Source organism: Cydia splendana, chromosome 16, assembly GCF_910591565.1.
Source record: "Cydia splendana chromosome 16, ilCydSple1.2, whole genome shotgun sequence".
Taxonomy (NCBI): Eukaryota; Metazoa; Arthropoda; class Insecta; order Lepidoptera; family Tortricidae; genus Cydia; species Cydia splendana.
The window spans coordinates 14,051,901-14,079,390 of record NC_085975.1 but is presented as its reverse complement, the minus strand read 5'-3'; the positions used below and the strand labels follow the sequence as shown (position 1 = coordinate 14,079,390).

At 41.5% G+C, this 27,490-nt stretch overlaps 1 protein-coding gene and 1 long non-coding RNA gene across 2 annotated transcripts; one reads left to right on the top strand and one right to left on the bottom strand.

The window, feature by feature from the left end:
- Positions 1–928: 928 nt before the first annotated feature.
- On the bottom strand, positions 929–27,272 carry LOC134798383 (ubiquitin carboxyl-terminal hydrolase 14). Its single transcript, XM_063770798.1, has 12 exons — positions 27,117–27,272; positions 26,389–26,567; positions 21,829–21,936; positions 21,132–21,246; positions 20,284–20,459; positions 17,007–17,092; positions 16,392–16,548; positions 15,813–15,878; positions 15,411–15,593; positions 7,490–7,601; positions 6,885–7,064; positions 929–4,073 (listed from the first exon to the last, which is right to left on the bottom strand). The coding sequence occupies exons 1-12, from the start codon at positions 27,130–27,132 to the stop codon at positions 3,943–3,945; spliced, it is 1,509 nt and encodes a 502-aa protein (XP_063626868.1). The 5' UTR covers positions 27,133–27,272; the 3' UTR covers positions 929–3,942.
- On the top strand, positions 15,621–16,532 carry LOC134798386 (uncharacterized). Its single transcript, XR_010145177.1, has 3 exons — positions 15,621–15,635; positions 15,763–15,880; positions 16,394–16,532. It is a non-coding gene; the product is annotated as an uncharacterized LOC134798386 (long non-coding RNA).
- Positions 27,273–27,490: the final 218 nt, after the last annotated feature.

Sequence of the window (27,490 nt, the reverse complement as noted above, 5' to 3'; positions counted from 1 at the left end):
TTAGTGGTTTTGTATGAAATTCGTGGAGTAGCCAACGGAATTGAAGTTTTTTTACATATATATATATATATAAAAGATTTTTTTACTGTTGTCATATGAATATTTAGGAATGTCGAAATCTGCCGATATGCAACTTTTTTGGCAGTCTTTTTAATTAACAGCACAAATGCGATTTTAATTTTTGACGTCGCTTTGGAATGACATGCTTCTTTAAGATCACCCATGGGATAAAATGAAAGTGACTTTCATATTTAATTTTAACTGCAAACGAGCGTACGATGAACTCTAGTTCATAAAAAAATAACAGAAGCCCATTGTAACTTTTATTTGTTCGCTGAGGGCATATTGAAAACCGTTTAAAAATATGATCCGAAAAATCACTTGGCCAAAAATTCAAATAATGTTCGACATACAATTTTCAAATTGCCAGTAATTCTTAAATACAAATGACAACCAAATGGAATATACCTTAAAAGTTTTATAAAGAGTTACATTTTTATAAATTATATGCCTGTTTCTATTATGTTATTTCTAAGTGTCCCATTCCCGAATATTTCAGTGCGACCCTCGTATTACACCTGTCCAATTTCTTGGTCAAATGTGTATTTGCGTCTCACATTTTGTTACCACTGCCAAGATTCATCACTACACCTTATAAATCAAAATCCCCCGCCAAGTCTGCTTGTATGTTGGTATGTATGTATGTCCGCGATAAACTCGGACTACTGTATGGATTTTTAATGCAGTTTTCACCTATGAATTGAGTGATTCTTGAGGAAGGTTTAGGTGTATAATTTGTTAAAGTTTACCCGTGCGAAGCCGGGGCGGGTCGCTAGTCGATTATATGAGTAAAGTCTAAGATAAGATAATATCGCGCCCCGAGTAAAAGTGTGTAAGAGGATTTAAGTCTCGAAATAAAAATAATAGAAAAATATTTCTCGATCAATATTTATTTTATAAGTCTTATAAAATTCAATAGTTAACTACATTGTATAAAGAGAAATCAGACGACATTTTATTGAGAAACTATAAAAACAAAATGCCTTAAGCAGTTAACAGCGCATTCAAAATGCCATTTACAATAAATTAACGATCACTAGTGCCGTTGGCCCATGGTACCACGTAATTTACTCAATTTTTTTATATATAAAATATAATCCGACCAACCAACCGCGGTAGTATAGCTAATAGTACTAGATGTAGTGAATAATGCTATACCATGGTATTTTCACGGAAACGCACGAACGTGTTATGCTATTTCAGTCACTTTCACTACAAAAAGTACTGAGGTTGACTGAAGTAGCATGACAAATACGAACGTTTCCGAGAAAATACGGTGGCAAAGGATTGTTCACTACATCCGTAACTTGATATATGTATATAGCAGAGATAATATTAGAAAACATATTTGCATCACTTTTTCAGGGCGTTCGGCACCATAAGTTATGTCACCGCTGGTTGGCCCGACTATATTTGAAGTCCAATGATAAACATTTGGATGAACATACAGTTTTAGCTACAATATTACACCGTATTATCTGAAAATAAGGTATAATTTTGTGTGGGCAGTCAGTTTCTAGCTTATACTATAGTTTGACACCTAGCAGGTATGGGTACGTAAATTCATTAGTACTTCATAATGAAGAGTAAATGTTATTACAAATTTGTGCTACATCAGTATAATGGTATAGTTACTATCAGTGTTTGTATATTAATATTACGGGTAAAATCCATTTTCAAAATCAGACTTTTTATGGATACATCAACATAAAGAGCAGATATTACTCTTTTATGGTAGAAATGCCAAATAAATACCTACATAGTATAACATATGAGAGCGAAGAGAATTTTCGATGATGAAGAGTTATTGCTTGACGTATTATTTTCTTACTTGGACACGAAAGCATATTCTTTATCATACGTCAACCAATTCGGACAATAATTTAAACAGATTTTGAGAATATAATTTACACGCAAAACCAGTCACTTGGGAAAAGCAAAGTTGTCCCAAATAGTATCAGAAGATGGGTCATACTCGATTAAAGAAAATAGAAAAAAAAAATGTCAAGTATCTTTCCGAAAGTTAAGAATTCTGAAGCCAATTTTAAGTTGTATACTTACAAGTCTTACAACAAAATACAGATAATGTCAGAAGTACCTTCTTCTTTGAAGAGCTTCAAATTCATTCCCGCACTTCACAGCATTGAAATGACGAGTAAGCTCAGGCAAAGTTTTGGACACTGGGCAGGTCATACGCTAGATAGGATTTAGGTTGTGAGCGTTGAGAGTATGCGCTAGTTTTTCTAGCGAACACGCCGCAAATAGGGTACTGGCGCACTGCACATATTACTACGTAGTTCATGTTAGTGTTGGTAGGAACCAGAGTCTTTTCAGTCTAAATTTGAAAAACTAAACTCTTATTCACGAGTCTTAACGTTTAAAAAACTTCTCAGTCTTTTAAGTCCAGAGTCGAGTCCTTTCTTGAATCTTTTTTAAGCGCAACTCAAAAACAGTTCAGCCTCCGTCAACAATTTTATACATTTTATCTAAATAACAGTAAAGAAAAGACACGAAGGAAACTGCATTTTAATTTTTTTATAAATAAATTGAAGTTATCTGAAAAGGACACAAGTCTATAAAAGACTCGGGTCTGTAACAGTTAAAAAGGAATTCGAGTTTCGATTTAATTATAAGAGTCTGAAAAACTGAGTCAATTCTTAACCCTATAACCACTCACATGCATTTGGCTTCTGTAGTTGCCAGCTGTCACCCTTATTTTATCATAATAATAGAGGTCACTGAAAAATATCAGTGTGTATCAGGGTGTCAGAATTTATACAAAATTGAACCCTATCAGTTTGAAACAAATAATTAATGTCATTAACGGGTCTAACGCGATTAAATTTCATTATTTTACCTTTTTTCCGACGTTTCAGCCAGGTTGCACTAGCTCATTTATTAGTTATGTGTACAAAACGCGAGTTTAAAGTGTTACTTTGAAACAAAGTTCAAAATCATGTGGGAAATATATTCCCTCTAAAGCAGCGGTCGGCAACCTTTTTTTGCGTAGTTTTAGTAGCGTAGTTAACGATGAGTAAGTTGACGCGGGCCGCACTTTGTTAATATTTATGACTTTATCAGACATTGTAGTTTCTCAATATTACATAGCCAGAGAGGCTCGCAGGCCGCAAGTGACAGTTTCATGAGCCGCATGCGACCCGCGGGCCGCAGGTTGCCGACCGCCGCTCTAAAGTGTCATTCTATGGAACTTTCTAACTATGTAAATAAACCGCCATACTGAAATCATCATTCAGTGACAGTTTCAATATGGCGGTTTGTTTACATAGTTAGCAAGTTCTATAGAATGACACTTTTCCTTAAAAAGGCTTAAAGCAGAGAACTAAAAGGACTCGAGTCTTAACCAACACTAGTTCTTGTGAGCAGTTAGCAAATCCTGAACAGGCATTGCGACGCACCATTAGAAGTCTGTGTATAGTCTGTAGATTTATAACTGGCCCCGAACTGCTAATCCTCTGTATATTGTTAAGTAAAACCGCACGTGCTACTTACCTGCAAAAAAGCTTAATTATTCTAATTGGCACCTGAACGCGGGCTAGTCCAACGCTCAACAAACCAGTGTAGGTGCGCTCTCCGATAGCGCACCTTTGTTACGCATCTGGATGACACATTTTTGACTGGTTCGACTCGCCAGCACTCAGTAACCGTAGAGAACTAAGTACACGACCCTTTTTTTACAGGTAGAGGCACGTTTTACCTAACAATAGACAAAGGAAAGGATTAGCGGCTCGGGGCCAGTTACCAATCGAAAGACTATACAGCAGTAAACTGCTTTAGGCTGATTATGAATATTCAAAGCTCCCATGTCCTAAGCTATCCAGAGCAGAAAGGAGCAATGTGTCCTTCACGCTCCTTCAGTCCTGTCTACGCTTGCGCAGTGGGTCCGGGCGGCAGGGGGTCCTCGGTGACCTCGGTGACCATAGGTTCGTCCTGCGGCTCGGGGATCTCGCAGATCTTGGGCCCGTACAGGAGCAGGTAGGCGCAGTGCCAGTCACCTGCAATTATATAAGGTTATTTCTTATCAAGGCTCGGAAACCGGTTAAATTTCCAAACCGTTATCATGGACTTGGCTCAAAACCTTTTAATTTCGATTTCGTTCGTAAAATCGTTAGTTTTAAACCCGTTTTTAGGAGAACATTTCCATAAAGTTCTTGTCTGATTAACTGGTTTAGAACAATAAAAACTGGTTACTTCCTACTTCCTTACCTTCCTGTGTCTACGTCTACATACGTTTTCACGGCACACAATCGGGCCGGCCGGCCGTTTCGTCGAATAAACCGGTTTATTTAGGTAGCAATAAGCATTTAAAAGTTTCGCGTTCTCATCATAGTTCGGAGTAAAATTGTAACAAAGGGATCATCCATTAATTACATCACACTTTTAGGGGGAGGGAGGGGGTTGAGAAAATGTGACATGTTGTGACAAGGGGTAGGGGGAGACACAAACTTTGTGACGTCACTTTAACTTCATCAGTAACCAAAAATTTATTTAAATTATTTTATTCGCTGTATAGTTAAATAGCCAGTTTTTGGAATGATAATCGTTTTTATTCGTTTAATTTTCTTTCCCAATCAGTTTTGGGTTATAAAATTATTAAATATTTCTTTTTTCAAAAATATTTTGATAAATATTTATAGATTTGCCGATTTCGTTGATAAAATGTGACGTCACACCACGGGGGCAGGGATTTGCCAAATGTGACCAAGTGTGACAAGGAGGGAGGGAGGGGTAAAAAAACCTAGAAATTCGTGTGACGTAATTAATGGATGATCCCAAACCGGTATTTACCACTATTTTTTAAACCGGTTCCGAGCCTTGTTTCCTATACAACCATGTGTCATTGAGTAGAGCGCACATTATTATTATTATATATTGTTTAATACACTAGCAGCTGAAAGCTGATGCGTGTATATCACTGCACTTGTTTTTTTAACGATTAGTGTTCATTTTTTTTTGTTTAAGTGTTTGTCACATTCGTAAAAAATGTTTCTTCCCTCGTACAATTAGGTTATTTAATGAACTTAATGATATGCCCGATGTAGATTTGTTTCACAGCAAGATTAATAATGTTAAAAATATTATTTTCAATAGATAGTCAACGTTACCTGACTTAAGTTTGCGTTCATAGTTTATCAGGAATATTCCTATATAGTGTAATATTCTGCTAATTTGAGACCTTTATATTTATGTTATCTAGCATTATATATGTGGAAGCTTGTAATTTGCATATAGTAGATAAGTCTATTAACCTATGTATATTAGGCAGTAAGCATCCCGAATAAAATAATTTAAAAAAAAAAGTCTGTTTTCATCATAAGTCATTGCTTGTAAAACAGATGTAAATTCGTCAGACGTTCATGAAATGTCCCAGGTGTTGCCGCGTAACACCCAGGCCCCGTAGTGCCTCGGGCCCAGTACTCACCTCCGCCGCTGAGTTTGAGCACCTCCTCCTCGGACACGGCACGTGACGGCATCGTCGTCACAGCCAGGTGTGGCCGCAACACCCAGGCCACGTGTGCGCTATATACAGTACCCACCTCCGCTGCAGAGCTCGAGTAATTCCTCCTCGGATACGGGCGTGACGGCGTCGTCGTCACAGCCAGGTGTTGCTGCAGCACCCAGGCCCCGTAGTGCCTCGGGCCCAGTACTTACCTCCGCCGCTGAACTTGAGCACTTCCTCCTCAGACACGGGCATGACCGCTTTGTCGTCACAGCCAGCTGTTGCCGCAGCACCCAGGCCCAGGCCCCGTAGTGCCTCGAGCCCAGTACTCACCTCCGCCGCTGAACTTGAGCACTTCCTCCTCGGATACGGGCGTGACCGCTCTGTCGTCACAGCCAGCTGTTGGCGCATCACCCAGGCCCCGTAGTGCCTCGGGCCCAGTACTCACCTCCGCCGCTAAGCTTGAGCACTTCCTCCTCGGACACGGGCGTGACCGCTTTGTCGTCACAGCCACCTGTTGCCGCAGCACCCAGGCCCCGTAGTGCCTCGGGCCCAGTACTCACCTTCGCCGCTGAACTTGAGCACTTCCTCCTCGGACACGGACGTGACCGCTTTGTCGTCACAGCCAGCTGTTGCCGCAGCACCCAGGCCCCGTAGTGCCTCGGGCCCAGTACTCACCTCCGCCGCTAAGCTTGAGCACCTCCTCCTCGGATACGGACGTGACCGCTTTGTCGTCACAGCCAGCTGTTGCAGTAGCACCCAGGCCCCGTAGTGCCTCGGGCCCAGTACTCACCTCCACCGCTGAACTTGAGCACTTCCTCCTCGGACACGGGCGTGACCGCTTTGTCGTCACAGCCAGCTGTTGCCGGAGCACCCAGGCTCCGTAGTGCCTCGGGCCCAGTTCTCACCTCCGCCGCTAAGCTTGAGTATTTCCTCCTCGGACACGGGCGTGACCGCTTTGTCGTCACAGTCAGGTGTTGCCGCAACACCCAGGCCACGTGTGCGCTATATTCAGTACCCACCTCGGCTGCAGAGCTTGAGTACTTCCTCCTCGGATACGGGCGTGACCGCTCTGTCGTCACAGCCAGGTGTGGCTGCAGCACCCAGGCCCCGTAGTGCCTCGGGCCCAGTACTCACCTCCGCCGCTAAGCTTGAGCACTTCCTCCACGGACACGGGCGTGACCGCTTTGTCGTCACAGTCAGGTGTTGCCGCAACACCCAGGCCACGTGTGCGCTATATACAGTACCCACCTCCGCTGCAGAGCTTGAATACTTCCTCCTCGGATACGGGCGTGACCGCTCTGTCGTCACAGCCAGGTGTTGCTGCAGCGCCCAGGCCCCGTAGTGCCTCGGGCCCAGTACTCACCTCCTCCGCTGAGCTTGAGCACCTCCTCCTCGGACACGGGCGTGACCGCGTCGTCGTCACAGCGAAGCCACGTGTTACCGCGTAGCACCCAGGCCACGTAGTGACCGCTGGTCGCCGAGCGGCCCTTGTGCGTCAACACGGCTTGGAGACGGTAGTACCCGCTGTTGTTGCTGCCTACGTCTGTAAACAAAAAAAAATTGAGACTTCAATCCGCATTATCGCTCACGCTTAGGGTGGTATTCCATCTGTCCAATATCTTGGTCCAATTTCATTGCATCCCACTCTCTCATTAAGCAAAATGTGAGACAAAATACACATTGGACAAAGAAATTGGACAGGTGGAATACCACCCTAACGCGCATGACGCATAACATAGCACGATGACTCGATGAGTCACTTTAAGACACCGCGCGATAAAAGCCAACGTCATTATGACCAAGTTAAAGTGATGTATAATGAAGCCACATGATCAACTATCGCTCCGCTGATGGGTTGAGGATCGGTAGTCATCATAAAGAAAAAAAAAAAGTTTCCTAACAATTGGAAATTTATAAAATTAAACAAAAAAAATATCTTGACGAACAAAAGTCTGTTCACAAACTTACCATCTTCAAACCAATATGGCAATGCTTTTTTAGGTTTGGAGTCCTTTTTGCTGTCGCCGTGGTTCTTATTCTTCGCGTGTAACGATGACTCCACTGACGCGTCTTCTAATTCCTGCAACAGGAATAATTTAGTCAGTTTAGCTAATAAAAATAAAATATAGCGTTTTAAAAACTGACACAAATTCTATTAAATCAATGTATATTTACTAAGATGACTTCAAAATAACAACCTCATTTAAGTTAGTCTGTGCGGAAAGATAAATCTCACGACATCTCACCAGGGGGAGAGGGGAGGTCAAAAAATCCTCAAGAACCTCTCACGTACAATTACGACGACGTACAATTACACGGACTACTAAAATCACTTTAAATCCAATGCAATAAAGTCCGTTTCACTTTGAACTTATTCCTCAACGGCGTGAGCCTCGCTTGCAACTCCGGTGTGCACAGCTCGTACACATCGAACTCGACAGGAAACTTGACATCTTTAATCTTCTATACTCGGAGTAATTAACAATGGAGCCGCCATTAACAGGCGTTCCCCTCTGTCGAAAATAGGCGGCCAATGGTCAACCATGTCAACCATATGTATAGACTGACGTTTATCTGACATGACGTACCTATACATTTGATGTGCCCCTCCCCCGCAAAAAACGGCAGACTATTTTGTACCGAAAATTTTAGACATGGCGTCTCTCTAAGCTTCTATATATATATATGTCGGAGAATGGCTGAAATGTGCCATCTATCGCCTTCAAGAGGCGTTTTGTCATGCAAACCTTGACAAATAGAGCAAACTAGGGTGTTACGTACACTTGAGTGGCGTTCGACGCAGTTCCGCCAAGACGTCATAGAGTGCGCTCTTAAAACAATTGAAGTCCAGAACAATTGAAGTTATGCTGTCTATCAATCTTCAGAAGGAGCACGATGAGAACGAACGGGAGAAGATGACGTCTGTGGCGGCTCCTGGGTCTAATCCACTGGTTTGCTTAAGATAAGAAACGTAACGCGTGCTGTGATTTGTAATGACTGTAATGAGTCTTGTGCAGTAAAGATTGTGAGTTGAACATCGTATTTCATTGAAGGCCCTCGTCATCCACGATTGAAGGTTCTGATGTGCTGCCGATAGTATGATACGCCCACAATTCCCGACATCAGAAGTGTGGCCGAACACAGGGAATTCGCTACGGAATTCCACTTGAAAGCTCAAATTTGCCAAATGAAGGTGGACTGAAGGTCCCAAAAATCTACCCTGATTTTGAAAATCCCTGGCATTCCTTAATTCAAGAGTTTTAAAGGCCTTAGAAAATGAAGAAATCTCATGCTATCGCTGGTGGAAAATAAAGAAGTATCGTAATGGAAAATATTTGAAGTGAAATGACAGTTGACATATTTGATATTTTATAAATTGTGATCCAGTTTTTGCATTGCTTTTTATGTTGTTGTGTGAAATTTTCGTGAATGTTGTAACTCTAAGTAATACGTTTACAGTCCTTTGCACCATGAAGAATGAAGATAGTTGCTGCGAGATCTCCCGTCTCGCACGGGTTGGAGCTGCGGTTGCAGAAACGTGGGTGCCTTAGTTTGTTTACAGAAGCTGAGAGGAGCTGCATATTTACTGGTTGCCAGACTGTCGCTGGAAGTTGGAAATCGCGTGAGTTGCGTCCATTGTTTTATGATCTGTAACTGTGTTGAGTGTACCTCACAAAGCCGGCGTGATGGGATCTAGTTAGGAAAATATGAGAACAGATACCTACCTACGAGATATCTACTCTAGCCTTTAATGGTCAGAATCAGAATGTATGTAAAAAAACTTTTGGTAAGTGGACTTGTAATCTGCTGTTAAGACGATGTAAGGCTGTTTAACGATTTTCTGAGCACTATGGCATGTAATACCGTCACAACTTGAATAGCTTCTAGCAAAATGCACTTTAATTTTTTTTTTGTGGAGACGTACTATTTCAAATTGTGTCGTGGACCAAATAATATTATCGTGAGAAGCGTCACGAGTGGTTGATGCCATTATTCGATCACACTGTGAATATAAAATTCTCACCTTTAAGTATGATTTCTATTTTGCTAGCTTGTGCCTATGATGGTGGTAAGTATGTGCGTGATATTTTTTTTTGATATGAAAAGTAAACCGAGAACTTAGTGGTAAAGTTCATGACCGTTGACGGATAGTTCTGACTTAGTTTTAATCATGTGCAATTGTGCATTCCTTTGATTACTTAAAATGACTTCACATCCAAAATTAACTAGTCAAAACGAAACGTAAACGTAATGAGTGAAAATTGTGTGTTCCTATTTGAAGAACCTAAATGGTGATTATTTTAACCGCATCGAAGCCGAAGGAATCCTTTTGTGGTCATTTTTGCAGTCAGATTTTAGAGTTTACAGTACCTACAGAACTATTTTAAATTTGGACCCGACATTTAATTTTTCAATAATTCTGTGATTCAGTGATATGTTGTTTGCGATGTGTATCTGTCAAAGGGCCATTATGATTATCAAATTGAATTTGATGAACAATGATAAAATAATTTAAAATTAATTGATTAACTTTGGAGGATTCGATTTGACACTTGATTTGACTTACTTATCACTCAATGGGTTAAGATAATTTTGCATTTTGCATGAATAATAATAGCTGAGTAAGCAGTTTGAGAAGGATATTATTCATTGATTTATTAAAACACTACCTATTTAAAGGGACACATTTTGGGATTAGATTTATCTACGTAGGTATACCACTTTCCGCGTTGGTTTTATGACATTGTCGTAAGAAACGAAACGTGAAGTTCATGCTTCTTTGAGGATAGTTTATTTGAGAGGTTCATCACTTGAGTTGGCGGTCGCAACCGGAACCTGAGTTGTCCAGAGGGCGTTTGAGGGCTGGGTGCTGGAGGGCACAGTCCTATTCGTAACTGCAATTCATGGGGGTTTCGGACCGGGCGATGAGGCTAGCTGTGTGTTGGAACCAAGCTGTTGTAAAGCCAAGGTGTTGGCACTGTTATTTGGAAGTTGGTGTTGACTTGTAGGCATTGGTTGATGTATGTGAAAAGAAAGTATTAATGATTAATTATGTGTGTATGCCAAAGAAAAAAAAACGTGTCAATGATTATGTGCAGATAGACACATTTTTAGTTTTTCGCTCGACACTCAAAGCTGTGCGCGCGTGCGTCCATTAGGGACAAAACACACGCAACGTGATTTAAAACAAATTTTAAAATTCCTCATATTATGGTAAAAATTATTGTTCCCCTTAAATGTGAAGGCAAATGACAGAACGGTTTTGGCATGCTATTTTAGTATTTTTCGGTAGAAGGCAGCAAAAATGAGACTTGAAAAAAAAAGGGAAAATAACGCTTTGTCTATTACACTTATTATCCAAAATTATTAAAGTATGTTACTACGTACGCTATTACGCACGTTATGGAACTAGTACAAAAAGTTGTTCGTACTCCTTACAGTAATTATAATGTTCCTTATGATCTTTTACGAAACTAGTTGTCGATGTTTAGCGAATAGAGTCGAACGCATTTATTTTCTGTTTGATCGATAAAGAAGTTAGCAAAATTTGAGTACCTACAGCGGTTTGATTTAGAATAGAAATTCTGCCACTAATACCTGTTACGCTAGATCGTTCGTTGTAAAACGAGTTGTGAACTTCTTTATTAATTTCATGCATGTTCAACCTTTTTGAACGTCTTTGAGAGCTATTTGGTTTTTGAAGTATTGTGTCAGTCAGCTAAAGACAAGTCGTGTCAGTGTGTAAATATCACATAATGATCAAGTTTTCTTGCCTTTTTCTTAATAAAAATTAAGAAAGCGATAAAAAAAAATACAATTTGGTTTTCGTAGAAAGTATAATACTGGACTTACCTGATAATATATCAAGTTTTGAAAATTTCTCAAGCTGTCTTGTAAATGTGTTGTCCGTACAGAAGGAATAAAATAGAGAAGTCGGTTTAAACTGAACTGAACGCAATTTTGGTACGTGTTTAAACTATTTAATATGAGAATCGAATAAGTAAACTGTCGTAGTCCTATTCTGAAACTTAAAATTACGTGTCGATTAATTACAATATCCTTCTTTTTGTTTATGGAATTAATGATTGTGTTTAGGAATACACAAATAATTAATGGTGCCAAAATTTAATCAAAATTTTCAGGGTATGGTAGAAAGCTGGTTTGAAATCAATTGACCTGGCTCAATCTTTTTATACTTAAGCGGGTGATCGAACGAGCGAGCGAAGCGAAGTGAAGTTCTTACATTCAACTTGGAACACACGGCTGGCTAGGGGCACGTCCCGGCATTTCGATGTTTTTAAGCTGAGCTATCAGAGGATAGTTTGATACACAATAACTTAAGTAAATTTGTTCTAATTTAAATGAAATTGGGTAAACGTGTAGTTGAGGGCATTGTATTTTAGTCATTAAATTATGAGCAGGCTCGATCAAGGTGTTATTGAGTTAGAAGAGCTTAAAAGGCTAGAAAGCTATTTGTGAGGGGCTTGCTTTTCTGGTCATCTTATTTGCAAGAAAGTATGGTCGAGTTTGGTATCAAATGAAAGTGCTCGGCTTTTATAATATTGTTTTTAAGTTTACCATTTTTAAATAATTAACAAGATAAAAATAAACATAATATAGGTATTTGACATTTGACAAGAAAGATAACGGCTTACCACAGATACAGTTTATTTTAATCTCTATGGTGTTGTGATGGGCTCCGCAGACCTTGCAATAAATCACATGCGGTTTTCGATCCTTTGCCGACTAAGTAGTAGGTTCATTAAATTGATCTAACTTTTTGGCGAACCGCGACTTCTCAGTTCGGGGCGAACTACTAGTTTAAATCAAACTTACTAAACATTTTAACCATGAGATAACGGAGATGATACACGCGTCTTGGGTGAGAGGCCATTGTGTGCGTGCAGCCAAGTATCTTTCAAACGGATAAACTAATTTCATCGCTGTTTTCTGTGATCCTAGCTAACATTTTGAAGTAATGATTAAAATGGCAAATCGATCTGGATCAAGGTATCAATGAAATCAAATAAGAAAATCTATTAGTGGGAACACTAAACTTTTAAGGAATACTAAACGTTTAAGTAAAGAATAGGTGCGCAGATAATGTTCATAAAATCAGTTAAATATGGAAAACCATTTATTTTCGAGAACTCAATACAAGATGTGTTTCAACTGAGGGGAATCTCTGTGGTGAGGTTCATTTGTGACGTTCCACGGGAAAAGGTACCTTATGAGGGTTTCTAGTTTCGGAGATATTAAATGTTTTGTAAAGAGGTGAAAAAATGCTCAATTTTTTTTTATTGTGTGATCTGAAACCTTAATGCGTAACGTTTGTTTACCTGTTTTTATTTTTGTTATAAGTTAGTTATAAGCCTAGTAATGTCGTCTCAGAGTTTAGTAGAAAAGGTACCTTATGGAAAAAAGATTGAAAATTTCCAAAAAAACTAGTCAATACGGGAAAAGAAGTTTGGTAGAGAACTGTATTAGCATTCTGCAAAACTAATTTGATAATTTCAGTTCTGGTTGGGGCGCCTCGCAAATATTATAACCGTACATAGACCGACATCACAAATCCAAGTAGCCTGCTATTATACCAAAGTTACTCTCGTCAAGTCTTTCTTAACTAGAATAATCTTCATTTGGTTTGGTCGCATGCAGTAAATCAGCCATTGGTTTGCTGAAAAATGCCAATACCCGACGCATTACCTTATGGAATATCTGAGGTCATTGAACCTCAATGCCGCTTATCTTCAATAGCAACCGAAATATATTATTGATAAGAAATAGACGATTTATACCATCTTAACCCCAAAATATTATTAGTTTATCCTAACTGTTCCATCATCATCATGCCTCATCATGTAACTTGACCACAAGGTACCTTTTCATTACATACAAATTATTGGTCTTTTTTAAGATTATTATGACGAAGAACTAATTAAATTGGGGGCAGTTTAATGTAAATTAATATTTTCTATTCATAAAAGATAAACTATAATATGATTGATGTTTTGTAGTGATGTATTATTAGATTTATTTCCATAAGGTACCTTTTCGTAAATGTATGGAGCAAATACTGTTATTGTTATGTAAGTTTAAAGTGGCATAAGGGGTTAAATATAGTATTTAGTTGGGGTTTTAGGATTTATTTCATTTGAATGACAGAATTTCTTTCATATGTGCTCAGAAAAATTGATTGTGTGTCACATTAAAAGTAAAAATATTCAATTTTGTGATTTTATATGAAAAAGTCAGAAAATACATTTTCACCTCTAAATCGGTATTGTTTTTTGCTTAAACTGTCTGTCAGTGTCGTTTTCTAATAGATAAAATTTAAATCTTGAGAGCTCATTGCAATCAATCGTGAAAATGAAATAAAACTTTATTTTCAAGAGATTGGTTAGTATACACATAAATCAGTCGATATCAAAAGTTTCTATTTGCATTACAGAACAAGTCGCAATATTTTTTTAATCTCAGATATATAAGGCATTATTATTTGTAGTCAACTATGTAACTTACTTCAGGAACATAGTTTTTTAGGCGGCTAAACTTAAAACTTCTCTATCGTAAAGTTGCTCATTTCACAACATTATTTTCAAAAAATCATATCTCTGTAACTACGCAACCTAGAAGGTTGATCTTTTGTGTTATCGATAGCTTATTTATTGTAGATTACTGGGGTATGCATAACTCCATACCCGCCATAAGGTACCTTTGACCGTGGGACGTCACATTTAAAAGCTAGTTTGTATTGTATCTTTATGGTGATATTATTTTCACGCTGTTTGGATTATGGTGATATTATTTTCACGCTGTTGCATTTTAACTCTCTTAATGAATTGTTCGAAATGTATCTCTACCCCATTTCCGTTGAAATATGGCCTGATTGAATATCGTGATGCTACTGATGCTGAACTTGTTCATTCACAACAATGATCTATGTGCGTGTTATTGAAAGAGTTGAGTTGAGTTGCCTGTCAGTATCCAAAAGTTATGGAGGAACTTACTTTGGTCAGGTAGGCCGAGCAATGAGCTTAGATACCTCAGATTGTTGTATTCTGTCCGCAGATGTATGCAGTGATGCATACAATGTCAGGATGCCGTGGTGGTGCAGATGATCTGCGCTCTACAGTCTCTTTTGGGAGAAGAAGATCTCATCTTCGCTCTAGTCTACCAGTGAAAATCATAAAGGGGGATGGATAACGTACGGAGGGACCCGTACAATGTCAGGTTGGCCGTGTCGGAGAATGGCTGAAATGTGCCATCTATCGCCTTCAAGAGGCGTTTTGTCATGCAAACCTTGACAAATAGAGCAAACTAGGGTGTTACGTACACTTGAGTGGCGTTCGACGCAGTTCCGCCAAGACGTCATAGAGTGCGCTCTTAAAACAATTGAAGTCCAGAACAATTGAAGTTATGCTGTCTATCAATCTTCAGAAGGAGCACGATGAGAACGAACGGGAGAAGATGACGTCTGTGGCGGCTCCTGGGTCTAATCCACTGGTTTGCTTAAGATAAGAAACGTAACGCGTGCTGTGATTTGTAATGACTGTAATGAGTCTTGTGCAGTAAAGATTGTGAGTTGAACATCGTATTTCATTGAAGGCCCTCGTCATCCACGATTGAAGGTTCTGATGTGCTGCCGATAGTATGATACGCCCACAATTCCCGACATATATTTATATTTATAATTATATTTATATTTATGTTATTTATGTTATTTAGCATTATATATGTGGAAGCTTGTAATTTGCATATAGTAGATAAGTCTATTAACCTATGTATATTAGGCAGTAAGTATCGAGAATAAAATAAAAAAAAATAATAAAATATCCGTTGACTACCGAAAATGAATCTAAATCCATCGTAATAAAGTCCGTTTCACCTTGAACTTATTCCTCATCGGCATGAGCCTCTCCTGCAGCTCCGGCGTGCACAGCTCGTACACATCCAGCTCGACGGGAAACTTGACGTCCTTGAGAATCTTGGCGTAGATGGACTCCTTCTCTTTGAAGTAGAAGCGGATGAACTGCACTGTCAGGTATGCTGGGAGACGGCTGATTTTTGACTGAAACATACATTTAATTGAATAATTAACTTATTTTATCAGGTGGGAATATATTTCCCACCTTTTTTGAACTTTATTTTAAAGCGATAGGGTTCAATTTTGCATAATTTCTGAACCCTTATGCCCTACCCTTATATAGGGTTAACAGATAAATCAAGAAGACTCCAAGAACTGCTTCTTATTGTGAAGATCAGACAAGAAAGTGAAGATAATAGTTACCGTTTTTGTGTAGATCGCATCTCTCCCCAGCGTTTCTGATAGTTTTGTGATTTGCTCTGACATTTTCTGTAAACAAACAAATCTTGTAAAAATAAGTAGGAATATTGTGTAACATTATGAAAGACAGTTTGCTGGCACTTATAAAAGTGTAACATGTGGTAACTGCAGCGCCTCTATTAAATTTGTAAACTTGTAGTGGTCGAAATAAGAGTCCATATCTGCAATGTATTCATGTATTGCATATGCAATACATGAATTTCAAGACAAGTCAGTTTTAATTGGTAACTCGGTACGAGTAAATCACTCAAATCAAAATGTGTTTTAGATGACTATAATATTTTACTAACAGCTTATGACCATTTCTTTTATTTGTCATTTAAATACACAACAGAGGCTTTTAAATTTAAATCTGATGTTACCATTAAAATTAAACTCAAGGCCTGCGCATACAGGCGGAGCGCAGCGCAGATTATCGAAGAGGATTTCTTACACGCAGTGCACAATGACGAAGGAAAATACCCCACCGATACCGCGAGCGCCCGCCAGCGCTCACTGATGTCCTGTTATAACATTACTCACAGAGCGCAGCCCTGACTGCAGGTACTTGACGTCCTGTGAGATGAAGCAGGACAGCTGCAGGAACGTCTCGCGCGCCTTGGTGGGAGTCTCCTCGGCCTCCGAGCACACTAGCTCCACGTCCAGAGTGCCGCCGAAGTACTGCTCTACGACTGATGCCCTGTTATAATGAACATCAATCTTTAGTTAACATTATACATAATAGAAGGGTTCCTATGAATTTATCTCTACTCCTGAAGAGTAATTATGAGATTTTTTAACGTGTAATTTTAGTCAATTCTGACTCAACATATTTCTTGAATTCCGTTTTGAGTTTTTCAACATTTGTAGATCGATATTTGACTAAAATTACCTGTTAGAGCCGTTTTTAAATAATTTTATAATGATAATGATCTTTATTTTCAAAGCCTTTGGAAAAAAAGTAAGTCAATTATTTGTCGGTCATCTAGTAAGAGTAAGGGTCGGTTGCATCAAACTGTATGTCATCGTTAAAGAGTTAGCTAAATTTGATTGTATGGAAAGTTTCATAGTAAACCGCCGCGGCGCGTCGGGTGACGTTGATCAGTCTGTCAATTGCGGATGGTGCAACTGGCACTAAAACTCGTATAAAATACGGACCTGTCGGCGTTAACCGGCGGCGGCGCAGACACCGGCAGGCGCTGCTGCAGCGCGCGCACTATCTCCGTCCAGCACTCGGAGGCATCCTGGATAAATACAATTTATTAACATAATTTCCACAAAAACTTACACTCCTCTTTAGAAATATTAAAGTCGGTTAAAAAGAGTTTAGTTTAGTCTATCAGACAGAGAAGATGCTTGCGCTTCGGCGTATTAAATAAAAGCACAAGGCCACGTGGGAAGGCAGAGGTAATTTTAAAAGGTGCAAACAAGCCAGAAGAGTGTTTATTTTTATTTATTTTTTTTATTTTATTTATTTGGAGAACCAACTGCTATGACAATACCATAGAAATTATAGTGGATACAGAAAGCCAATTATAGGAACTCACAGGTAGTAACACAATACTAAACTAACAGGTACTACTTATACTAAGGTTACGCACTATCGCAAGCACATATGTGAACAAAGCCAACACAAATTATATCTAGTAAAGATAAATTGAAAGTAACAAAGATACTAATTAGTAAGTAACAAAATGAGGAATATTAAAGTAAAAATATTAATAATACATTTGTAGGTATTTAAGAAGGCGACAACACGCTCACTCAATAGACTCGAAATATCTCTGCACTACATTACGTCTCACGTTAGGGATTCTACAGTTGAATATATCAATATCAAATTCTTTAGACAACTCGTTAAGGTTACGACTGGCGCGCGTTCTGCGTATAAATCGGGTCCACAAAAACCGAACCTCGCAAGAAAATTACTGTGTGAAGCAATTCTGTCTGTGGAGACGTGCCTTGCACGAGGCAAATGCATGCTCGGCCACGATTCCTCGAGCTCTGTCTTTGCTTCGCACAGCAATTTCCGTTGTTCCGTGTTGACTCGCCTATTAGTTTGCAAATTGTCCCCAGAAATGTAGTAGTATTCCCAGTTCCAACTGACCTGCTGCGCCAGGTGTCCGCCGGGAGCCCGCTCGGCGAAGCGCGGCGCGGTGTTGTGCAGCGCGCCCTGCAGCGCCGCCACGGTGTCGGACACTGACCTGCTGCGCCAGGTGTCCGCCGGGAGCCCGCTCGGCGAAGCGCGGCGCGGTGTTGTGCAGCGCGCCCTGCAGCGCCGCCACGGTGTCGGACACTGACCTGCTGCGCCAGGTGTCCGCCGGGAGCCCGCTCGGCGAAGCGCGGCGCGGTGTTGTGCAGCGCGCCCTGCAGCGCCGCCACGGTGTCGGACACTGACCTGCTGCGCCAGGTGTCCGCCGGGAGCCCGCTCGGCGAAGCGCGGCGCGGTGTTGTGCAGCGCGCCCTGCAGCGCCGCCACGGTGTCGGACACTGACCTGCTGCGCCAGGTGTCCGCCGGGAGCCCGCTCGGCGAAGCGCGGCGCGGTGTTGTGCAGCGCGCCCTGCAGCGCCGCCACGGTGTCGGACACTGACCTGCTGCGCCAGGTGTCCGCCGGGAGCCCGCTCGGCGAAGCGCGGCGCGGTGTTGTGCAGCGCGCCCTGCAGCGCCGCCACGGTGTCGGACACTGACCTGCTGCGCCAGGTGTCCGCCGGGAGCCCGCTCGGCGAAGCGCGGCGCGGTGTTGTGCAGCGCGCCCTGCAGCGCCGCCACGGTGTCGGACACTGACCTGCTGCGCCAGGTGTCCGCCGGGAGCCCGCTCGGCGAAGCGCGGCGCGGTGTTGTGCAGCGCGCCCTGCAGCGCCGCCACGGTGTCGGACACTGACCTGCTGCGCCAGGTGTCCGCCGGGAGCCCGCTCGGCGAAGCGCGGCGCGGTGTTGTGCAGCGCGCCCTGCAGCGCCGCCACGGTGTCGGACACTGACCTGCTGCGCCAGGTGTCCGCCGGGAGCCCGCTCGGCGAAGCGCGGCGCGGTGTTGTGCAGCGCGCCCTGCAGCGCCGCCACGGTGTCGGACACTGACCTGCTGCGCCAGGTGTCCGCCGGGAGCCCGCTCGGCGAAGCGCGGCGCGGTGTTGTGCAGCGCGCCCTGCAGCGCCGCCACGGTGTCGGACACTGACCTGCTGCGCCAGGTGTCCGCCGGGAGCCCGCTCGGCGAAGCGCGGCGCGGTGTTGTGCAGCGCGCCCTGCAGCGCCGCCACGGTGTCGGACACTGACCTGCTGCGCCAGGTGTCCGCCGGGAGCCCGCTCGGCGAAGCGCGGCGCGGTGTTGTGCAGCGCGCCCTGCAGCGCCGCCACGGTGTCGGACACTGACCTGCTGCGCCAGGTGTCCGCCGGGAGCCCGCTCGGCGAAGCGCGGCGCGGTGTTGTGCAGCGCGCCCTGCAGCGCCGCCACGGTGTCGGACACTGACCTGCTGCGCCAGGTGTCCGCCGGGAGCCCGCTCGGCGAAGCGCGGCGCGGTGTTGTGCAGCGCGCCCTGCAGCGCCGCCACGGTGTCGGACACTGACCTGCTGCGCCAGGTGTCCGCCGGGAGCCCGCTCGGCGAAGCGCGGCGCGGTGTTGTGCAGCGCGCCCTGCAGCGCCGCCACGGTGTCGGACACTGACCTGCTGCGCCAGGTGTCCGCCGGGAGCCCGCTCGGCGAAGCGCGGCGCGGTGTTGTGCAGCGCGCCCTGCAGCGCCGCCACGGTGTCGGACACTGACCTGCTGCGCCAGGTGTCCGCCGGGAGCCCGCTCGGCGAAGCGCGGCGCGGTGTTGTGCAGCGCGCCCTGCAGCGCCGCCACGGTGTCGGACACTGACCTGCTGCGCCAGGTGTCCGCCGGGAGCCCGCTCGGCGAAGCGCGGCGCGGTGTTGTGCAGCGCGCCCTGCAGCGCCGCCACGGTGTCGGACACTGACCTGCTGCGCCAGGTGTCCGCCGGGAGCCCGCTCGGCGAAGCGCGGCGCGGTGTTGTGCAGCGCGCCCTGCAGCGCCGCCACGGTGTCGGACACTGACCTGCTGCGCCAGGTGTCCGCCGGGAGCCCGCTCGGCGAAGCGCGGCGCGGTGTTGTGCAGCGCGCCCTGCAGCGCCGCCACGGTGTCGGACACTGACCTGCTGCGCCAGGTGTCCGCCGGGAGCCCGCTCGGCGAAGCGCGGCGCGGTGTTGTGCAGCGCGCCCTGCAGCGCCGCCACGGTGTCGGACACTGACCTGCTGCGCCAGGTGTCCGCCGGGAGCCCGCTCGGCGAAGCGCGGCGCGGTGTTGTGCAGCGCGCCCTGCAGCGCCGCCACGGTGTCGGACACTGACCTGCTGCGCCAGGTGTCCGCCGGGAGCCCGCTCGGCGAAGCGCGGCGCGGTGTTGTGCAGCGCGCCCTGCAGCGCCGCCACGGTGTCGGACACTGACCTGCTGCGCCAGGTGTCCGCCGGGAGCCCGCTCGGCGAAGCGCGGCGCGGTGTTGTGCAGCGCGCGCAGCATGCGCGCCGCCGCGCTCGCGCAGGCGCCCGCGCCGCCGCCCTCCAGCGCCGCCACGGTGTCGGACAGCGCCGCCGTCAGCTCGCCCGCCGTGCCGCCGCCGCTGTCTACAAATAAGATCACGTTTGTCAGGCTTTGGTTGATCAATTAATCCCTACATAGCGCGATATAGTGTAGGCACTATATCATGCAAAGCTACAGGCAAAAATGGTTATACATACCTCTGAATCTCACGGCCACGATATCGCACACACGGCTTCATACAAAATCTAACAAGAAAAAACCCCTATCACTTTGAGGGTTTTGAAGACTAAAAGTAAAAACCCCTATAACTTTGAGGGTTTTGAAGACTAAAAGTAAAAACCCCTATCACTTTGAGGGTTTTGATATTTCAAAATGTTGGAACTTGAGTCGCTACCAAAACTGCATCCAATCTTTAGCATGGTGTGGAGCCACTTGTTTGAGAACATTTTTAGCCCTATACGTTTTGGAAAAAAAAAACATCTTATCCTGATTTCCACCTCATTAGCCAAAATTCAGTCAGTATTTAGTTCTATCGCTAGTTAGAACATACGACACAAACAGACACCTATATACATAAACTACTAAAATCACAAGCCTACCTGTTATTGGAAATAAAATAGTGTATCCCAAAGCTAACAATTATTTCCTAATATTATGCTCCATACTTAACAAAACATCTCATTTATTTTTATCATCACATTGACTTTCCAAAGTTTCCAAGCACAAACAAAAGGTCAAAATGGCAATAAACTCACTTTTGTTATAATTGAGCAGTGCGTTCCTCAGTTCTGGAACAGTCTTGAGGCACTGCACGGTGGCATTCATGTAGCAAGTGTTGCCCAAGTTTATCAGTCCCTCGGGGAGGTCCAGCTACATAAATAAAATAAAATGTTTTATCACAATAATATTTCAGCAAAGCTACATAACTTATCTTTATAATATCACACACAACAAGACTCCAAATAGTTATTTGTAAGGACCATACAATCTTATGTATAAAAATTTTTTTTTTGTGACTATAGTTTGTGAACAAAGACAGGATTTCCAAGCCAAGGAAGCATGTGGTGGTGATAGTTGTCAGGGACTAGCAAGGTAAAACTAGGGTAGGTAGGATAGGTAGGTAACTAGGCATGTAAAATATCAAGTTTTTTAAATGTAAGCTTAAATAAGGCTCACAGAATTGGTTCCATTGCCTACATCTGCTGTGGTACTTCCAATATTATTGAGACTTTAATTTTCTACCCAGATTTCTCTGTCACTATAGCTTTCCTTGATACCACAATAATGACATTTAAGATATATTACTTTACAACTTTTTCAACATGTTCAGTTTGATAATTTTCTTCCAATTAATTACCAATTTACCATACATAAAAAGCTATGGTAGATGTAGATGTAGTGTAGGGTATGGCTATAGTACGTTTACAAGTCCATATATAGGTAAATACTTACAGCGGTAGCCAGCTCCGACTCATTCATGTCCTCCACAAACTTGGTCTGTTCCACCGGAGCTGCAGGCACATCCTCCTCCTTGCTGCCCATCACTAGAACTATGGCATTCTGCAAATAATAACGAGGGTTAAATCATATTCATTTTTACTGCAGACCATCCTTGAAAATTTTTAAAAGTTATGGGATCACCTTTTCACGTCAATTATATACTGTACAGTGTAAACTATATAATATACTAGACGGGCCCGCAGCTCCGCTCGCGTAAATGAAATAAAGAGTTCGTCTTATGTTTAGTTAAATACCGACATTATTATGTATTCAACCCTGCCATGGTTTAAAACTGTGATAGGGATTTCTTATTTGTAGCCGTTATTTGGATAACTCAATTCGCAAATTTGTCAAAAAATGATGTGATTTGATAAAAGGGAAGATTGTATTTTTTCATCTACACGTATTTATTTAAAACTTGTTTCAAGATAAAATTATTATTTGTTCTTATAAGCCTAGTTGCAAAAACGTTCATTAGATTAATTTTCGCCTTAAGACGAATATGGACGACCACCGCCCTTAAATCGCCTTTTCATACAAACATAGGTAGTCTAGTCCTCTCGGTCTTGCGATAGCTCTCGCCAGTCGCCATGGCCGAGGTTGAGCAGGTCTTGAGCAACTACGTCGTTTCAGCGGTACTTAGGACGTCCACTCGGGCGTCTCCCATTTTGTTGTCCCAAGTACCTGCGCTCTCTTCACGGCACGATCCTCTCCCATTCTCTCTAAGTGTCCGAGCCACCACTGAATTTAGCCGCCTTTGTCTCTCAATATTTCGCCACTATATCGGACCACATCCTTATTTCTATGGCAACAAAATTATATTACGATATTTGGCCGACTGCTGACTGTACATTTGCTTATTTTTATCAGGTCGCTCAATAACATCTGAACATGCACTTTAATCTACCTACATAACTTACTATCAACTTTGTATTTTTGGCCCATCTCAGCATTCTTAGCCCGTTCCCCGGACGAATGGCAATGTTTGCCGAAGCCGTGAAAGTCAATCTGAATAATATAACTCAAAAATAAATTTAAAACAACAAAATACAAATTGATAATAATAATAGGCTGCTATTTAACTGATCACCAGATTTAGTAAAATTTAATACCAAAAAAATCTATTTTACCACCCTAAAATAATAAATGATCACCAAAATTATTTTTACAAATTCATTTACTTTAAAGACACTGCACCTACTTAATCTTTCTGGTTTGACCCATTGGTTGACTGGTAGAGAATGCCTTAAGGCATTAAGTCCGCCATTTGTACCTTCATGTATTGTGCAATAAAGATTAAAATAAATAAATAAATAAAATTATAACACCATTTTAATGTGAAATGATTACCAATTTTATTACATTTTACTATCCTATTAAAGGAAATGACACCAAACTAATCATTATTAACCCAAAAATAGTAAATGATTACCAAATTTCAAACCCCATTTTAATGTGCAATGATAACCAAATTTTTCCATCTTGCTATCCTATTAAAGAAAATGACACCAAAATAATAATTGTAAACCCAAAAATAGTAAATGACCACCAAAATTGTAACCACATTTTAATTAAAAATGTGCAAATATTTAATATATCGTTATCCTATTAAATTAATAAATCTACTTCGTCACCTTTTTCTAGTAGCATTTCATTTCTATACCAGTCGCAGTTATAACCTAAACTAACCCATTTTTCTAGTAGCATTTCGTTTCTGTAATGGTCACAGTTCAAACCTAACCTAACCCACTTTTCTAGTAGCATTTCGTTTCTGTATGGGTCGCAGTTCAAGCCTAACCTAACCCACTTTTCTAGTAGCATTTCGTTTCTGTAAGCGTCGCAGTTCAAACCTAACCTAACCCACTTTTCTAGTAGCATTTCTTTTCTGTAAGGTTCGCAGTTCAAACCTAACCTAACCCACTTTTCTAGTAGCATTTCGTTTCTGTAAGGGTCCCAGTTCAAACCTAACCTAACCCACTTTTCTTGTAGCATTTCGTCTCTGTGAGGGTCGCAGTTCAAACCTAACCCAACCCACTTTTCTAGTAGCATTTCGTTTCTGTAAGCGTCGCAGTTCAAACCTAACCTAACCCACATTTCTAGTAGCATTTCTTTTCTGTAAGGGTCGCAGTTCTAACCTAACCTAACCCACTTTTCTAGTAGCATTTCGTTTCTGTAAGGGTCGCAATTCAAACCTAACCTAACCCACTTTTCTAGTAGCATTTCGTTTCTGTAAGCGTCGCAGTTCAAACCTAACCTAACCCATTTTTTTATTAGCATTTCGTTTCTGTAAGGATCGCAGTTCTAACCTAACCTAACCCACTTATCTGATAGCAGTTCGGTTCTGTGAGTATCGCAGTTCTAACCTAACCTAACCTACTTTTCTAGTAACATTTCGTTTCTATAAGGGTCGCAGTGCTAACCTAACCCACTTAACTGATAGCAGTTCAAACCTAACCTAACCTACTTTTCTAGTAGCATTTCAGTATGCTACTAGAAAAGTAGGTTAGGTTAGGTAGGTATGCGGTGCGGGGTACGGGGGGTTGAGCGGGAGAGGCTAGTAATTTTGGCATCATTTTACTTTATTTGGTAATATGTATACATTTTTTGGTAATCATAGTGGTTTATTTAGGTGAAACTATCGCATTAATTTGGTCTTCAAGATTTGGTGATCATTAATGATTTTTGGTAATCATTCAATATATTTGGTGTTTGAATACAATTTGAAGTGCAGTCGTAATTAAGATGGTGGTACTTTTGTAATTTTAGGCCTTATTTTTTTGGTGTTCAGTAATTTTTTTTGGTAAGCATGATTTTTTTATTTAGGGTACCAAAGTATTTTTTGGTGGTCATTATATTTGTAGCCATAATAATATAGTAATTACTTTGATTGATAAGAATGATAAGTCATATATGACATATCACTCGTATGGGCTCTATAGACTAAGGTTGAGGTTGGCAGCACTTTTTATTTTACTTCGTGTAAAAAAACTCAGAAATACCTGTATACCAACATGACAAACATAATTTAGTTTACTTTAACTTACGGATTATTTGGTCTAATCTGTAGCACCGCCAAACGAAAGCAACCGAGAGTTGCCGAGAAATGGCCGATGAAGATTGTTATGAAAATTTCTTTTCCTTATTGTAAATTAAATACGCATCGGAAGCGATAGTTTTTATGGTCTAGTTCTATTCCCATATGTAGATAATTGATTTGAACAGGTTTTTCTTATCATACGTGCGTCGTATTCGAGAAACGTGTCAATAACTTTTTTAGAAATTTGTAAGGCGCCATCTCGCTTCTTCCCTCGTTTTTTATCCCGTTCTGGTTTTTCAATTTTATATATATGATGATAGCGACACACAAGGGACCGGACGTTTTTTGGCACTATAGAGAGTTTTCGTTATATAGAGAGATTTATATTAAAGTAAAGCAACTATAGCCAACAAATTTCGACATTATAGGCAGTGAATCGTTATATCAAGTGACATTATAATAGCAAAGAGAATAGATAGTAGAGAGGGGTCCTGTCATAGTAAATTTTGTAGTCACAGTAAATTTACTGCCATCTATCGACACACAACTAAAACTCAAAATGAAAACGCATTAAACTATCGAAAAAATGTATATATATGGATAAATGATTTTATTATTTTTATATCATTTTGACCCATGTTCATTCACTGATACCTGTGTGTTAAAATTGTTAAATACCATTGACCATAGGCCAAAGGTGTGTGCGCCATCTATCCGAGAATGACTTTTTCTTGATTTCCGAGGCACGTTTTTTTCTTAGACTTTATTCATCTTATACGGAGTTACATATGTCTTTGATAATAGTTTAGGAGTTTACTAGAGATGCCCCGAATAGTGAATTTGGCCTTGGAAGAATACATTTTAAATATTAAATATACCTCGTTTTTGGTTATTTTTATGTGTAATTATTCTTTTTAGATAGGTGCAATAGACATTAGGTATTCGGCCGAATAGTAGGCAACATTCAGCCGAATACCGAATATTCGGCAAAGTGGCCGAATAGGCCGAATACCGAATAGTTGCGAAATATTCGTGGCATCTCTAGAGTTTACACTGTAATTGAATTTTTTTAAGCTGACCGTTTAGAACTACGCATGAGCTCTCAGTCTTAAACAATCAGCTTAAAAAATTTCAACTATACCAACTTATAATCAACTTTGAGTAACGGGTAAATCAACTTTGTGCACCTGTTTGCCATGGTTATATCTCCTGGGTCACACTTTAAAATAGTAATTATATTGAATTTTATTGCATCAAACAGAATTGTGTTATAGCAATTTTTCTAACAATCATTGCAACTCATATCTCTTGGCTAATGGGCGACAACAACAGCAAAAACAAGTCATACTATGAATTTACTAAATACAATTGGATTAGTTCCAAATATTCATGCTCGGACGAAGCTTCCATTTACATAGGCAGGTAAGATTAAGTGCCCAGAAAGTGTTCAAACTGGTATAGACTCAACCACTCACATTAACTAACTTAAAGTTCCCCCACTCCTCATCCCGCAGTGTGACCCCCTTGCACACAACCTTCTGCCTCTCTGGCTGCACCCCCGTCAAGGCAAATATTTGGGCCTTAAACAGGACAGGGTCGTCATCTGTGTTCACCTCCACGCCCGGAAACATCTCCTTGCCCCATTTGACTTTTACTGCAATTACAAATACAAATAAAATCAATAGAAAATTTTGACATTCATACCCTAAAACCATTAAATTCATATTCTAAAATAATATGCTAAAATGCTCTATAACTGATAATCATGGCATGCAGTACAAATTACTTATGAACGCTAGCAAAGTTCTAATACAAATCCAAATAAAATAATAATTTGCTGTTTTACATTTTAGTAACTTTATTTTGGAAGTTGACCTACATTTAAATGTAATCTTTATGACGAAGAACTATGGAATGAAACTTTAAAATAAAAGTAATTAAATAAATAAAAAAAATTGTAATGCCGGTCGCAAACCGAGTATAGTCCTTGTTGACCATTTTGGGGCACAATGACACAGCAAATGCGTTTCATAGTTAGAGACAAGTTTATGGCTAGATGTTCATAAATTATGACCCAGATAAAATGAATAACGAGCCCAGAACAATGCAATTATCACAAAAATACAATTTTGATGTCAATTTAACGATTATAACCTCACTGATGTTCAAATACTACAGGAAATCACATCTAAGATTGACTTACCTGAGTATTTAGGCATTTTAATGTGTGTTTTATCAGTTACTTTATAATAAAAGCGTTTATAAGTGTTAATAATACACAAAACTTTTACAATAAATAGGAATTGAAAGTCACGACACTACTACACCCGCTGTCGACCACAGATATGCAAACTTTATGAATGGCGAATGGCAGACATAACTGTCAAATAAAATGTCATTGGTATATTTAATGCAGATGTGAATAATTTTCCATTTTAAAATCTAATAAATTATTTTAAAAGATTTTTGTAACAATAAAAATCTGGCCGTAAAATCTACAATAAAACTAATTTTCATAGGAATATCCTTGTTTAGAACTAACCATAGACACTTTAAGTAAATCATAGACAAAGGTTA

Excerpts from the sequence above, each read along its gene's own strand:
- LOC134798383 (XM_063770798.1), bottom strand. Across the intron at positions 21,937-26,388 it reads GGAACTTTAAGTTAGTTAAT|AATGCCATAGTTCTAGTGAT; the intron begins GTGAGTGGTTGA and ends TATTATTTGCAG. Across the intron at positions 20,460-21,131 it reads ACTGCTCAATTATAACAAAA|ACAGCGGCGGCGGCACGGCG; the intron begins GTGAGTTTATTG and ends TCTTATTTGTAG.